At 40.8% G+C, this 14,050-nt stretch overlaps 1 protein-coding gene across 5 annotated transcripts in view; it reads left to right on the plus strand.

The window, feature by feature from the left end:
• Positions 1-14,050, plus strand: part of KLF8 (KLF transcription factor 8) — a 415,506-nt gene that overhangs the window by 273,296 nt on the left and 128,160 nt on the right. Inside the window, exon 1 of one of the 5 annotated variants that reach the window (XM_073228094.1) lies at positions 13,014-13,285. The exons of the other annotated variants lie outside the window; for them this stretch is intronic. Coding sequence (XP_073084195.1) covers positions 13,279-13,285 — 7 coding nt within the window. The 5' untranslated portion in view covers positions 13,014-13,278. Of the gene's footprint in view, positions 1-13,013; positions 13,286-14,050 lie in introns of those variants that run through there. 5 annotated transcript variants of the gene reach the window in all.

The following is a 14,050-nucleotide window of genomic DNA, read 5'->3' on the forward strand; positions in this document are numbered from 1 at the left end:
GGGGTCTTTTCCTGGTTTTGGTAGGGTGATGTTGGCTTCATAGAATGAGTTTGGGAGTATTCCCTCTTCTTCTATTTTGTGGAACACTTTTAGGAGAATGGGTATTATGTCTTCTCTGTGTGTCTGATAAAATTCCGAGGTAAATCCGTCCGGCCCCGGGGTTTTGTTTTTTGATTACAAAAAACGACCCCTGGGTAGTTTTTTGATTACTGTTTCAATTTCTTTGCTTGTAATTGGTTTGTTTAAGTTTTGTGTTTCTTCCTTGGTCAGTCTTGGGAGGTTGTTTTTTTCTAGGAAGTTGTCCATTTCTTCTAGGTTTTCCAGCTTGTTGGCATATAGGTTTTCATAGTAGTCTTTAATAATTCTTTGTATTTCTGTGGAGTCTGTCGTGATTTTTCCATTCTCATTTCTGATTATGTTGATTTGTGTTGACTCTCTTTTTCTCTTAATAAGTTGGGCTAGAGGCTTATCTATTTTGTTTATTTTCTCAAAGAACCAGCTCTTAGTTTCGTTGATTTTTGCTATTGTTTTATTCTTCTCAATTTTGTTTATTTCTTCTCTGATCTTTATTATGTCCCTCCTTCTGCTGAGTTTAGGCCTCATTTGTTCTTCTTTTTCCAGTTTTAATAATTGTGATGTTAGACTATTCATTTGGGATTGTTCTTCCTTCCTCAAGTGTGCCTGGATTGCTATATACTTTCCTCTTAAGACTGCTTTCGCTGCATCCCACAGAAGTTGGTGCTTAGTGTTGTTGTTGTCATTTGTTTCTATATATTCCTTGATCTCTGTTTTGATTTGTTCATTGATCCATTGATTATTTAGTAGCATGTTGTTAAGCCTCCATGTGTTTGTGAGCCTTTTTGTTTTCTTTGTAGAATTTATTTCTACTTTCATACCTTTGTGGTCTGAAAAATTGGTTGGTAGAATTTCAATATTGTGGAATTTACTGAGGCTCTTTTTGTGAGCTAGTATGTGGTCTATTCTGGAGAATGTTCCATGTGCACTTGAGAAGAATGTATATCCTGTTGCTTTTGGATGTAGAGTTCTATAGATGTCTATTAGGTCCATCTGTTCTAGTGTGTTGTTCAGTGCCTGTGTGTCTTTACTTATTTTCTGCCTGGTGGATCTATCCTTTGGGTTGAGTGGTGTGTTGAAGTCTCCTACAATGAATGCATTGCAGTCTATTTCCCTCTTTAGTTCTGTTAGTATTTGCTTCACATATGCTGGTGCTCCTGTATTGGGTGCATATATATTTAGAATGGTTATATCCTCTTGTTGGACTGAGCCCTTTATCATTATGTAGTTGCCTTCTTTATCTCTTGTTACTTTCTTTGTTTTGAAGTCTATTTTGTCTGATATTAGTACTGCAACCCCTGCTTTCTTCTCACTGTTGTTTGCCTGAAATATGTTTTTCCATCCCTTGACTTTTAGTCTATGCTTATCTTTGGGTTTAAGGTGAGTTTCTTGTAAGCAGCATATAGATGGGTCTTGCTTTTTTATCCATTCTATTACTCTATGTCTTTTGATTGGTGCATTAAGTCCATTTACATTTAGGGTGACTATTGAGAGATATGTACTTATAGCCATTGCAGGCTTTAGATTCGTGGTTGCCAAAGGTTCAAGGTTAGCTTCTTTAGTATCTTACTGCCTAACTTAGCTCGCTTATTGAGCTGTTATATACACTGTCTGGATATTCTTTTCTTCTCTCCCTTCTTATTCCTCCTCCTCCATTCTTTATATGTTGTGTGTTTTGTTCTGTGCTCTTTTTAGGGGTGCTCCCATCTAGAGCAGTCCCTGTAGGATGCCCTGTTGAGGTGGTTTGTGGCAAGCAAATTCCCTCAGCTTTTGCTTGTCTGGGAATTGTTTGATCCCACCATCATATTTAAATGATAGTCGTGCTGGATACAGTATCCTTGGTTCAAGGCCCTTCTGTTTCATTGCATTAAGTATATCATGCCATTCTCTTCTGGCCTGTAGGGTTTCTGTTGAGAAGTCTGATGTTAGCCTGATTGGTTTTCCTTTATAGGTGACCTTTTTCTCTCTAGCTGCCTTTAAAACTCTTTCCTTGTCCTTGATCCTTGCCATTTTAATTATTATGTGTCTTGGTGTTGTCCTCCTTGGATCCTTTCTGTTGGGGCTTCTGTGTAATTCCATGGTCTGTTCGATTATTTCCTCCCCCAGTTTGGGGAAGTTTTCAGCAATTATTTCTTCCAAAAAGTGCTCGCCAAAAAAAAAAAAAACCGCTCCGGTTTCTCTCCACCCGCCGGGAGCTGGGGGGAGGGGCGCTCGGGTCCCGCCGGGCCGGGGCTTGTATCTTACCCCCTTCGCAAGGCGCTGGTTCCTTGCAGGTGTGGATGTGGTCTGGATGTTGTCCTGTGTCCTGTGGTCTCTATTTTAGGAAGATTTTTCTTTGTTATATTTTCATAGCTCTATGTGCTTTTGGGAGGAGATTTCCACTGCTCTACTCACACCGCCATCCTGGCTCCGCCCCTCTTAGGTAGTTTTTTGATTACCAATTCAATTTCATTTCTTGTAATTGGTCTGTTTAGATTTTCTCTTTCTTCCTGGGTCAGTCTTGGAAGTTTGTATTTTTCTAGAAAGTTGTTCATTTCTTCTAGGTTATCCAGTTTGTTAGCATAGAGTTTTTCATAGTATTCTCTAATAATCCTTTGTTTTTCTGTGGTATCCATAGTGATTTTTCCTTTCTTATTTCTGATTCTGTTTATGTGTTTAGATTCTCTTTTTTTCTTAATTAAGTCTGGCTATGGGTTTATCTAATTTGTTTATTTTCTCAAAGAACCAGCTCTTGGTTTCATTAATTTTTTCTTTTGTTTTATTCTTCTGAATTTTATTTATTTCTTCTCTGATCTTTATTATATCCTTCCTTCTGCTGACTTGGGCCTCATTTTTTCTTCTCTTGCCAGTTTCAATAATTGTGAATTTAGACTGTTCATTCTGGATTGTTCTTCCTTATTTAAATAGGCCTGGATTCCCATAAACTATCCTCTTTGAACTGCCTTTGCTGCATCCCACAGAAGTTGGGGCCTTGTGCTGTTGTTTTCATTTGTCTCCATATATTGCTTGATCTCTGTTTTAATTTGGTCATTGATCCACTGATTATTTCAGAGCATGTTGTTAATCCTCCATGTATTTGTGAGCCTTTTTGTTTTCTTTGTACAATTTATTTCTAGTTTTATACCTTTGTGATCTGAGAAGTTGGTTGGTACAATTTCAATCTTTTTGAATTTGCTGAGGCTAATTTTGTGGCCTAGTATGTCATCTATTATTGAAAATGTTCCATGCGTACTTGAGAAGAATGTGTATCCTGTTCCTTTTGGGTGGAATGTTCTATAGATGTCTGTTAGGTCCACCTGTTCTAATGTGTTATTCAGTGCCTCTGTGTCCTTACTTATTTTCTGTCTGGTTGATCTGTCTTTTGCAGTGAGTGGTGTGTTGACATATCATCAAATGAATGCATTGCATTCTATTTCCTCCTTTAATTCTGTTAGTATTTGTTTCACATATGTAGGTAGTCTTGTGTTTGGTGCATAGATATTTATAATGGTTACATCCTCTTTGGTGGACTGACCCCTTTATCATTATGTGATGTTCCTTCTTTGTCTCTTGTTACATTGTTTGTTTTGAAGTCTGTTTTGTCTGATACAAGTACTGCTACACCTGCTTTTTTCTCCCTATTGTTTGCATGAAATATCTTTCTTCATCCCTTCAGTTTTAGTCTGTGTATATCTTTGTGTTTGAAGTGAGTCTCTTGTATGCAGCATACAGCTAGATCTTGCTTTTTATCCATTCTATTACTCTGTGTGTTTTGATTGGTGCATTCAGCCATTTACATTTAGGGTAATCATCGATAGATATGTACTTATTGCCACTGCAGGCTTTGGATTTGTGGTTATCAAAGGTTTAAGGGCAACTTCTTTACTATCTAGTAGTCTACCTTAACTCACTTATTACGGTATTATTAACACAGTCTGATGATTCTTTATTTCTCTCCCTACTTTTTCTGCCTCCTCCACTCTTTATAAGTTAGGTCTTTTATTCTGTACTCTTTGTGTTTCCCTTGACAGATTTTGTGGATAGCTGATTTTATTTTGCATTTAGTTAGTATTTGGTGGGTCTACTTTCTTTGCTGTGGTTTTATTTTCTCTGGTGACAGCTATTTAGCCTTAAGAGCACTTCCATCTATAGTAGCCCCTTTGAAATACACTTGTCAAGATGGTTTGTGAGAGTTAAATTCTCTAAAATTTTGCTTGTCTGGAAATTGTTTAATCCCTCCTTCTAATTTAAATGATAATCTTGCTGGGTAGAGTATCCTTGGTTTGAGGCCCTTCTGTTTCATTACACTGAATATATCATGCCATTCCCTCCTTGTTTGGCCACCTTTTTGATAACTGGGTCTTCTGCCCTTCCCAGGGAAGACTGGGACTCTCAATGTCATAGTCAGGAATAAGTGAGGTAATATCTATAAACTGCTAAGCAGGGGAATAGTTACTCAAGATATGGTAGCCATTTTTATTAGCTGCTTCTATAAAATGTAACATTTAAAAATAATTATCTATAGAAATTATTCCTTGCTCTGAAGATCAATAAAGAATACTTCCTATGGATCAGTTAACTTTTAGATTCTAATACCTGGAGAGCAATAACAGGCTAGCACAGTGTAGCCAAGGACAGATGTGAACATGTAAAAAGGACTGTCATTTGGAAAAACCTGTGCAAGTTTACAGTAGTTCCTTACCCTGATCTCTAGAATCTATTTCTGAGGATCCTAGGGCATGTCCAGTATTGTTTGGATCCAGTACAATTAGAATAACTGAAAAGGGTGATATGCTATGTGATACTGGCAAAGTTGCTTAACTTCTCTCTGCCTTGATTTATTCCTCTGTAAAATGGGTATAATGGCATTTACAGTGTTGTTGCAGGAATTAAATGCCTTACTACATGTAAGTATTTAGAACACTAAATGCACCCCATTCATGATTATTATTATTATTATTACAGAAATGTAGACTGACTTTAGACCCCAGCTCTTTCTCTGATTACTACTAATGGAAAAAAAAATGCTATTCCTCTCTACCCTACACCCACTACTAATGACCATTGCCATCTAGGCAAATTCAGGAGAACTGTATATCAGAGAAGTCAAAGGTGAACACTTTATATTTAAAAAAAGCAAATGAAGATATTATTCAGTCATCCGGTCAGCAAAATAAATATTTATTGAGCAGCTTCTTTCTTCCAAGCACTGATTATATGTGTAAATAAAATTGGCCTGGATTCTGCCTTCACAGGAAGAGGTCTAGTGGGAGATACAGGTATAGAAAAAATAATCACATGAATGCACAGCATAACTGATTACAAATTGTGATTATTTCTACAAAGGAAATTTGTTCTACCACATTGTGTAAGTGGTGGGGAGGAACGCTCAGCCAGATTTCCTGTACTTTGGCTTGCAAAGGGTTGCCTGAGCAGGTGACAAGTCCTGGTTGAAGAAATGAGGCTATGGGAAATGTACGGTGCATTTATGAAAGTCTTTCTTATAGGCCACACTAAGAAGTTTTAGCTTTTTTCTTGAGGTAAATGAGACACCTTTGAGAAATTTGTGGCTTTGGAATGATAAAATTCTAGCTACATGAGAGCAAAAGTGGAGGTGGGGAGACCAATCAGGAGGTTATTTTGATAATATAGGTAAGAAGTGATTTGAGTGGTTCGTTGCTAGTGTTATATATACATGCTACTTGAGTAACTTTCTTTAAGCTGATAGGATTCAGGCAAGAAGGATTATGTTAAGATGCTGATTTACAAGTAATTCATCCTATTTGTTTTATTCTAATTATAGAAATAATACAAATTTGTCTTAGAAAATTTGGAAAATAGAAATAAAGGAAATAAAAGTTCTATAATCCTTCTACTGCCCACAACTATAATCCTATGTCTAATTTAAATGTTTTTTCCAATTATAAAATATGTACTCATTATAAAAAAATTTAAATATCACCTTTGTCTTTGTGACATAGCATCCCTAGCCTGGGAGTCCATATTATTTTGCTCTCACCAAGCGATAAAACAGGTGTTTGAGGGTATGGGAAGCCTATTATAAAAGGCATAGATTAAGCAATCAGGGATGTTTACAGGAGAGAAAAGAAGTTGAGACACTTGAGGGACCATGACATGGATGAAGAAGTAGCCTTACTCCATGTTTCTCCAGAGGTCTGTCCCAGGACAAATGAGTAGAAATCTCAAACAGGTGTATTTCAGTTCAACATAATAAAAGCAAACATTTATACAGTGCTTACTCTGTGCCAAGTACTGTTCTAAACATGTTACATGTATTAAGTTACTTAATCCTCTCAATATCCTATGAGGTAGGTACTATTATTATTTCTATTTTAAAAAATGAGGACACTGAGGTCCAGATACATTAAATAGCTTGTCCAAGGTCACACAGCTAGTAAGTGATGGAGCCAGTATTCACACCCAGACATTGTGGTTCTAAATTATTTCTTTCTGTAAACTTTTATTGAGTTATTGTCATATGATAAACATTGTGCTCAGAGCTAAAATTATACACATAATTGAAGGATTTATGATTCTACTCCTGACCTCAAAGAACTGACACTCAAGTGTGTGAGACTGCCATATAAAAAGATAGGTGTATATAATGTGTTGAGCCCTATAAGAGAAGTATATCAGAGTGCTATAAGGTCTGGAAGAGGGCCCTTAGCCCAAAATACAGGTTCAAGGAAATCTTCCTGTAGAGATGTGTTGAGAAAGACTATAAAGCTTCATCTAGGCTCAGTAAAAAACTTCCATGTTCTACTAATAATTCTGCCACGGGCATAGGAGGAAGAAGCAGGCTTGCTATATATTTATTTATTTGGGAGGTTAGGCCCTCCTCCAAGCCACGATGTCTGATTAACTCTCCTGAATAGGGAGAGTTGGGTTCAGTCATTGTTTGCTAAAGTTCAATTATTTGTATTTCACCTTCATGATTTAGATCACATCTGAGTATCACCTGTACCATTATTTGCTTAATATATTTCCTTAAGTAAACTGATTTATTTCACTAAAAACAATTTTATCAAGAATAGCATTAACATAAATAGAAAGCAAGTTTTACTTTCCATAATAGAAGATAACCATAAAAATAACTGCATACTATTAGAAAATATTTATATGTGTATCACCTAAGATAATCTTTTATACCACTATTGGTATGCACACATGTTAAAAAATACTGCATAAAATAACCTCTTCAGGCCTCTCTGAGAACAACAGCTTCGGTGAATAACTCTTGTCTCCATTATATGCCTTCAATTTTTTATTATCAGCATATTTGTGTTTTTCTCTTCACCAGTTGTCCACATAGTCCAGATCATTTCAGTTGTGTGGCTATATCATGTAAGAAAGTGTAGTTGCCTGTCCCCATGACAGACTAATTAGACTCTCTTCCCAGATCAAATCATTTATCTCACCTTAGGAAGTGAATTACTACTGCTAATCTGCCTGCCTTACTCTTTTAAATTAACTGCTAGCCTGACTTTAAAAGGTAATGTCCTGTCATTGTGGCTTCATGGTAGGATGTTCCACCTGTATTTGTGATATTGACTTCAGGGGAAAGGACTACCACAATGCAGAGACATTTGGGTAAGCAAAGAGCACAGGAAGGAGAGAATAATGGTGCAGTACTTCAATAGGTGTGCTAGTGGAAAGGTTTTAAGAGAGTACCAAAGACATATACCCCTCCTTTTTTCTTCTCTGAAATAACACTGCAATGGGCAGATGGGTGAAAGACAATGTCCTATTGGTTTGAGGGACAGTGGAGATGGACACAACCCCTCTGTTAGGGAAGTGAGAACTGCTTATTTGTGATAATGCAAGGATGATAAGCATGAGCTTGCCTTTGGGGAGCCTGCAGGGCCCTGGAGCCTCTCTGGATTAGCTTGGTGATAAAGAAGTTCCTGTTCTATTTATATATTTCCTTAGATAATCTTTAATATTTATTTGTTTAGTATGAAAGAAAGAATGCAAGTAATTTTCTTGTATACTCAGTAAGATCCTTCTCTGACTCAGGAATATATGTTTTGGGGACCAGGCCAAGGATGTTATACCTTTCCCATAGGTGAGGCTGAGATTCCCAGATTTTCTGATTTGACTTGGTTGCTGATTATAAAGCCTCTTTCTTTCTCTAATTTCTAGGTGTGGTAGTATCTAGAGTCTATACTAGTGCAAAAACTACATGCATATGCTACCCCATAACGCCAGCAGATGCACACACACACACACACACACACACACACACACACACACACACACCCTAGTCAAGTGCTCTGCTCATAAAGTTAGCAGCCTGAAGTACAACTAAACTTGGAGTTAGCAGGCCTGCTTGAGCAGGTCACCTGCTCCTGGCCCATTTGTGACTCTTAGGTTGAATTTAATCATACCTTTGAATGACTAAATGGGCCCTTTCTCAAGCAGGCAGTTTAGTTATTAATTTTTATCAGTTGGTTTATTCACATGTATAAGGATGGGAGTTATGGGAAACAGAGACATGTTCCCAATATCTGTGGCTGGAAAGAGACTCAGTCTAAAGCTAGTAGATTCAAGGGTTGTCATTGCTAAGAATTGCTAAGAATAATAGCTTTCTTTATGCCATGTACTGTGCTTTGTAAGTTATAATGTCATCAGGGGCAGATCCAGGCTTTGTAGGGCCTGAAACCTATACAACTTTGGGGACCCTCTTTAAGAAAAACACAATTTGACCTTTCCCAGGGTCTTTGAAAGGGGCCATTCAAATAATGATGGACGCTGAAGCTCAAACTTCATCAGTTTCACTGTAAAGCCACCTGTGTATCTTATTTAATCTTTTTGACAATTCTTAGAGGTACTAGCACTATGCTTTTTAAAAGAAATAGGTGAGGAAACTGACTTTTAGAGAAATGAAGTTACTTGTCCAAGGTTGTATAGCTTTTAAGCAAAGTTGTTGGTTTTCTCCCATTATCTCCTTCCAGGCTTTCACCTCTCAGCTAACTAGATTATCTTCTCCAAAATATCCTTATCCTTTGCTGACAGTAACCTTAGCACTGTCCTCTGGGATGTGTGAGGAACTGAACACTGGTTCAATATTAGCAGAGGGGCAAAAGGCCTCCTTCTAGCTGGGCTCAGAGGGGGAATATGCCCTCTGGGGAACTGCAAAGCAAGAAGAAAGTGGGTGAGGAAGGCAATTTTGTTCCCATTAGACCTGAGCTATGCACTGGTTTCAGCTATATTTTTGTTGTTTCATGAACAGTGACTTAAGAATGCAGGCTTTTCAGTTTATACACTGCTTGACTTCCCTCCCCTCCCCAGATCAGCTCTACCCTACTGGGCCCCCAACTCCCTTCACACCTCCCTCCCTTCTTCCCTTCACCCTATTCTGCCCTACCTTCCTCTCCACCCCAGCTCCCCAAGCCTTCTTTTTGTTGTTGTTCTACTGGGAGCAGGGAGGGTGGAGTCCTCTTACTGAGGCTTTTCCTTCCCTCCCTCCAACCCTCAGACTGGGCTCCACCCTAGTAGTTTGTCAGCTGGCTTTCAATAAAAGGAGGAGAAGGAGGAGTTTGAAGAGGAGGTACAGGAAGAGGGAAGAACAGCATCTATATTATAGGCCTTGACACATGGAGTGTCTGCATATTAGCTGTTGTTCATTAGGCTTTGTGATTAATTTAACTCTTATAATCCTAATTGGCTTTTTGAGTATATAGAGGAAAGCACCGGTTGCTACTTCAAACAGGCAATCTCACTAAGGCTTATGGGTGGATGGAAGGAATTGAAGTTACTGCAGGTCTCTATTTGGTTTATTTCTAAAACCAGCTAATACAAAGGAGAGCCTGTGGTACTTCCTAGAAGGAAAAGGAAACTGATCACAACTTCTATCCATACGTGTTCCCCCACACCCTTTCCTGTGACCCATACAACACCATGCACATGCTGATTATTTATGTGTCAAGAGGTAAAGAATATAAAGAGAAAATCCTGCCATAACTGTGATTATGGAGTACATAGTACTCTGTGAGCCATCTTTGAGTCCTAATTTGAGACAGAAGCCAATTCTAAAAAAACTAGAGGGAAATACAAACTAATGTGCATTGAGACACTAAGGCTTCATGGGATAAAGTGACTAATTTTTAAAGAATGTGTAGAGAGTTGTATACTTCTCTATATAGTTCCATGTGGGTAGATGTAAGTCCGGGGAGAGGAAATCCTGGGGCAAAATACCTCTAAAAACCGAAATCAGTCAAAGGGAGAAATTAAGTTTAAAACCCATTTATTGCTTACAAACTGCAGTCCAGCGCTGTCTCTCTCTCCGTGCTCTGGAAGAAGCAAGCTAGCAAGCAAGCCAGCTCCTCCCCATAACCTGTCAGGTTCGGACACGCCCTTGGTTGCCCAGGTAATTGCCCATTGATACGGAGATGAACTCTCCACCCCTGAGGATATGCAAATGAACTAAAGCCAGGTGAGATACTCTGGAAATGTTACAATTCTTCTACCCACATATATCTTACCTTGTAAGCTGAGCAGATGGTGGAGAAATATGGCATTGTGAGACAGGGAATTCTTTAAAAAATCCTTACTCTAGGGATATTCCTTCATTCAGCAAATACACGTCCATGTTCCTTAATCTTTGTCCCTTACTTTCCTTATCTGTAAAATGGGAATAGTAATACCTACCCATAATGTTGTCAGAGCTTGTTACATATTTAATGCTCAATAACTATTATTATTGTTAATAATAATACCTGGCACCCAGGTTACAGGAATGATAAGACCTGGTACCTAAACTCAGGAACTTTATAGTCTAGTAGAGGGAGACACTTATATCAACAAATGTTTGTCCTGAGGTAGAAAAAGGTACAGAGGAAGCAGCGGTCAGTTTTGCTGAAAGGAATTAAGTAAGGCGGGGAGATAATCTTGAGTTAGTCCTTTCAAGAAGGTGAACAGAGATCTTAGGCCATTTCAGACAGAGAAAGTGAGGTAAGCCAAGCATAAAGGATGGAAACAGCCTGGCATTCTCAAGGATTTGTAATATAGGTAAGGCCCAGGAAAGCAGAGATAGGCAAGGTCTAGATTATGATAGGTTAAAGGATGACTTCCAAGATGTTGGGGTGCATGGTGATGCCATTTGGATGGTTGGTGAACTACAGGAGGAAGAAGAGTTTGGGGCAGAGTAAGGGAAGACGACATGATTAGAAGACATTCAGGCAGAAATATCAAGCAACTGGCGATATATGTATTGGGAAGTACTGGGCTCTGAAGCTCTATTTCCTTGTTTTTTAAAAGGAGCTTGGAGAGTATAATAGTACCTATGTTCCATGGTTCTTACTAGGAATAAATGAGAAATGATGAATGTAAAAGTACCTGGCCCAGTGACTTGCCCATATTAGGTGCTGAATACACAGGAGTTATTATTATTTCTCCTGTCTCTTTGCTGCCTCCCCTCCCTCTGCTTCATTTCTTGTCTCTCTTCTTTTTCCTCCTCTTTGAAAGAATTGCGCTAGGGAAGAGGCCCTGGAAAGGGCCTGTGGTTGTTTGTGTCTTCCTGGCCTACTAAAATGAGCTAGAGAGGGACTTTCAGGCAACAACGGCAAAGAAATCCTGGAAATGTGGCTGTTATCCTATGGACTCAGCTCCACAGGGATCTTTGCCAATGCCTGGCTGAGAGGCGGTCTCTCGGGGTGGGGGTGGGGTGTGGGGGGGTGAGAACTCTATTCTTAGAAGTCTGGTATCTGGGACACTAAAAGAGCCTTTCTGTATTCACAATTCCTTCAACGCCTCCTTCTCCACCCACCCATCCTTTCACCCTCACCTCTTTCACTTATCTGTAGCTAGAAAATGCCCCTAGCTCCATTCTTCTTTGCTCTTAGTCCTTCCCTGAGAAGACACTGTGACCTCTCTGTCCTTGCTGCTTTCATACTGTTACCATGGAGAGCTAGGAAGGTAAATATCGCGTCCAGTTGCCAGCCTTCTTGATTTTCCCTTTCCCCATTCCTCTCTTCCTTACCGCCCCCACCCTCAATCCCCTCATCCCTTTCACCCTTCCCTGGTGACCAAGCAGTGTACTTGCAAGCCTCTGTCTGGGATAGATAAGGAACTGAAACTGATTCGAGTTATACCTGCTGCTGTTGAACACAGAGAACAGCGGCCAGGGGCGCCACTGATGCTCTCAGCACAGGGCCCGGCCCCACCCCCTCCTTTCTCCTTTCCCGGTCTCAGCCCCACCCTTTTCCACCTCTCCCACTGAGTACTCTCCTCTAAAGGCTGCTGTCCTTTTTAAGGAACTCCACCCTCACTATAGTCATACCTCTCTTTTCTGGGTCTAGTCAAGCAGGAGACAGGAGTCACCCCATCCACTCAAGTTGTCCAGTAAGCACTTTAGGTTCTGACCCACGTAAGTGCAACGTTTACCATGGGGGCAGCTAGGTGCCTCTAAGAAACCTCTCTCCAGAGGACCAACATGAGTTGTTGCCATTTTTCGCTGAAGCCCATGCCCTAAGCTGGGGGTGCCCCTATATGTTTCCACCAATTGTAGGCATTTGCCCCTCCCTTCTTTCTTTTTAGGAAGGCGCTGGGGTGTGCAGCTGCAAAGGTGGCAGTAAAGGGATCTTTTGTGGTATTTTCTGGTTGGTTCCTGTCTTGAAGGAGTCCTCCGCCTCAACTTCGTATTCAAATAGTGCTTTGGAATTTGGGTTGGTTTTCTTAGCTCCTACCCTGGCCCTCTTCTCAAGGGTGTGTGGAGTTCAGACGACGGGTGGAGAGTGGGCTTGGCTGGAACTGAATTGGTGGAGGTGAAAGAGGAACGGAGGATCCTCAGTCTAAACCACTTAAGGCCCAGAGAACCCACTGTATTTTTAGCCTAGGAAAAGAGCTGCATTGGCTGCGGGGGGTGGGGGGTGGGGGGACTCATTTTAGGAAGTCAGCTTCGCTACCCTTCCCTCTTCTCCGCGTTTGGGGCTGGATGCTCGAGAGCTTTGTTTCCCTTGTTTCGAGAGTGGCCCAGCTGGGTCTGAAAAGACTCCCCCTGCTCTGGCCCCCCTCCCCATTTTTTAGCCTGGAGAAAAAGGGGAGGTGGGGGCCGAGAAAGAGAAGGAGTGAGTGAGTCGTCTGGCGCGCTGTCAGACAGGGGCGGGTGTGAGGGAAACAGCTGTCTTGCGATCAGCTCAGGAGTATGAGCCTTTCGGAGGACTGCATGAGCCCAGGACGCTTCAGGAGTCCCCAGCTAGTGACATGGGCGGTAAGTGACTCCGAGATTAGAAACCACCCACTTCCATCTCTTCCGTCTAGATTCTATCCCCTACCCCCACTTCTCTTTTGGTTTTGGCAGCGATGGGGGGAGGAGGAGTGGTGTTGGGGAGCGAAGGGTACGAACAGTACGTGGAATCAAATGAAATTCAAGGGAAAATGACTTTGCTGAAGGTCTGAGCAAAGAGGGACTAGGGATGGGAGAGGTACTTTGGAGAGGCTAGCGGGAGAAATGAAGAGGGGTAAGAAAAGACGGATTTGTCTAATTTAGTCCGCCCTGGCGCGGGGTGCTCTCATTTCTTATTAAGCGGTAAGGTTTGTCTTTGACTTAACCCCTCACAGCCAAAGTTGCAGCCAGAGAGAATAGGATTCAGAATGCCAACGCTCCCAGGTAACCCCCTAAGCAGTAGCGGGCACTTAGCGGTACTCCTAAAAGGAAGGAGGAGGGCGCAGGGGTTAAGGTTCTAGTTGAAGCGACGAGGCCCAGGAGGCAGCAGCGGGAGAGGAACTGCTTTGGGCGTGCCGGCTCTTTAAGGAGGGGCTGGGCTTGGTTGGAGGAGGAAGCCTAGGCCCTGCCCTAGCTCTTTCAGACGTGGCCAAGGCAGTTGGTTCGTCCGTGTAGGTGAAAGATTGAGTAGAATTGCTGAGATTGCTGAAGCCAATCAATTTGCAATTGTGACTTAAAAAGCTGTCTTTTGTGGGCTTTTATTTTTTTTAACCCTGAGAATTCGGGGATAAGTAAATCACAAAGCAAATA

Source organism: Manis javanica, chromosome X (assembly GCF_040802235.1).
Source record: "Manis javanica isolate MJ-LG chromosome X, MJ_LKY, whole genome shotgun sequence".
NCBI lineage: Eukaryota > Metazoa > Chordata > Mammalia > Pholidota > Manidae > Manis > Manis javanica.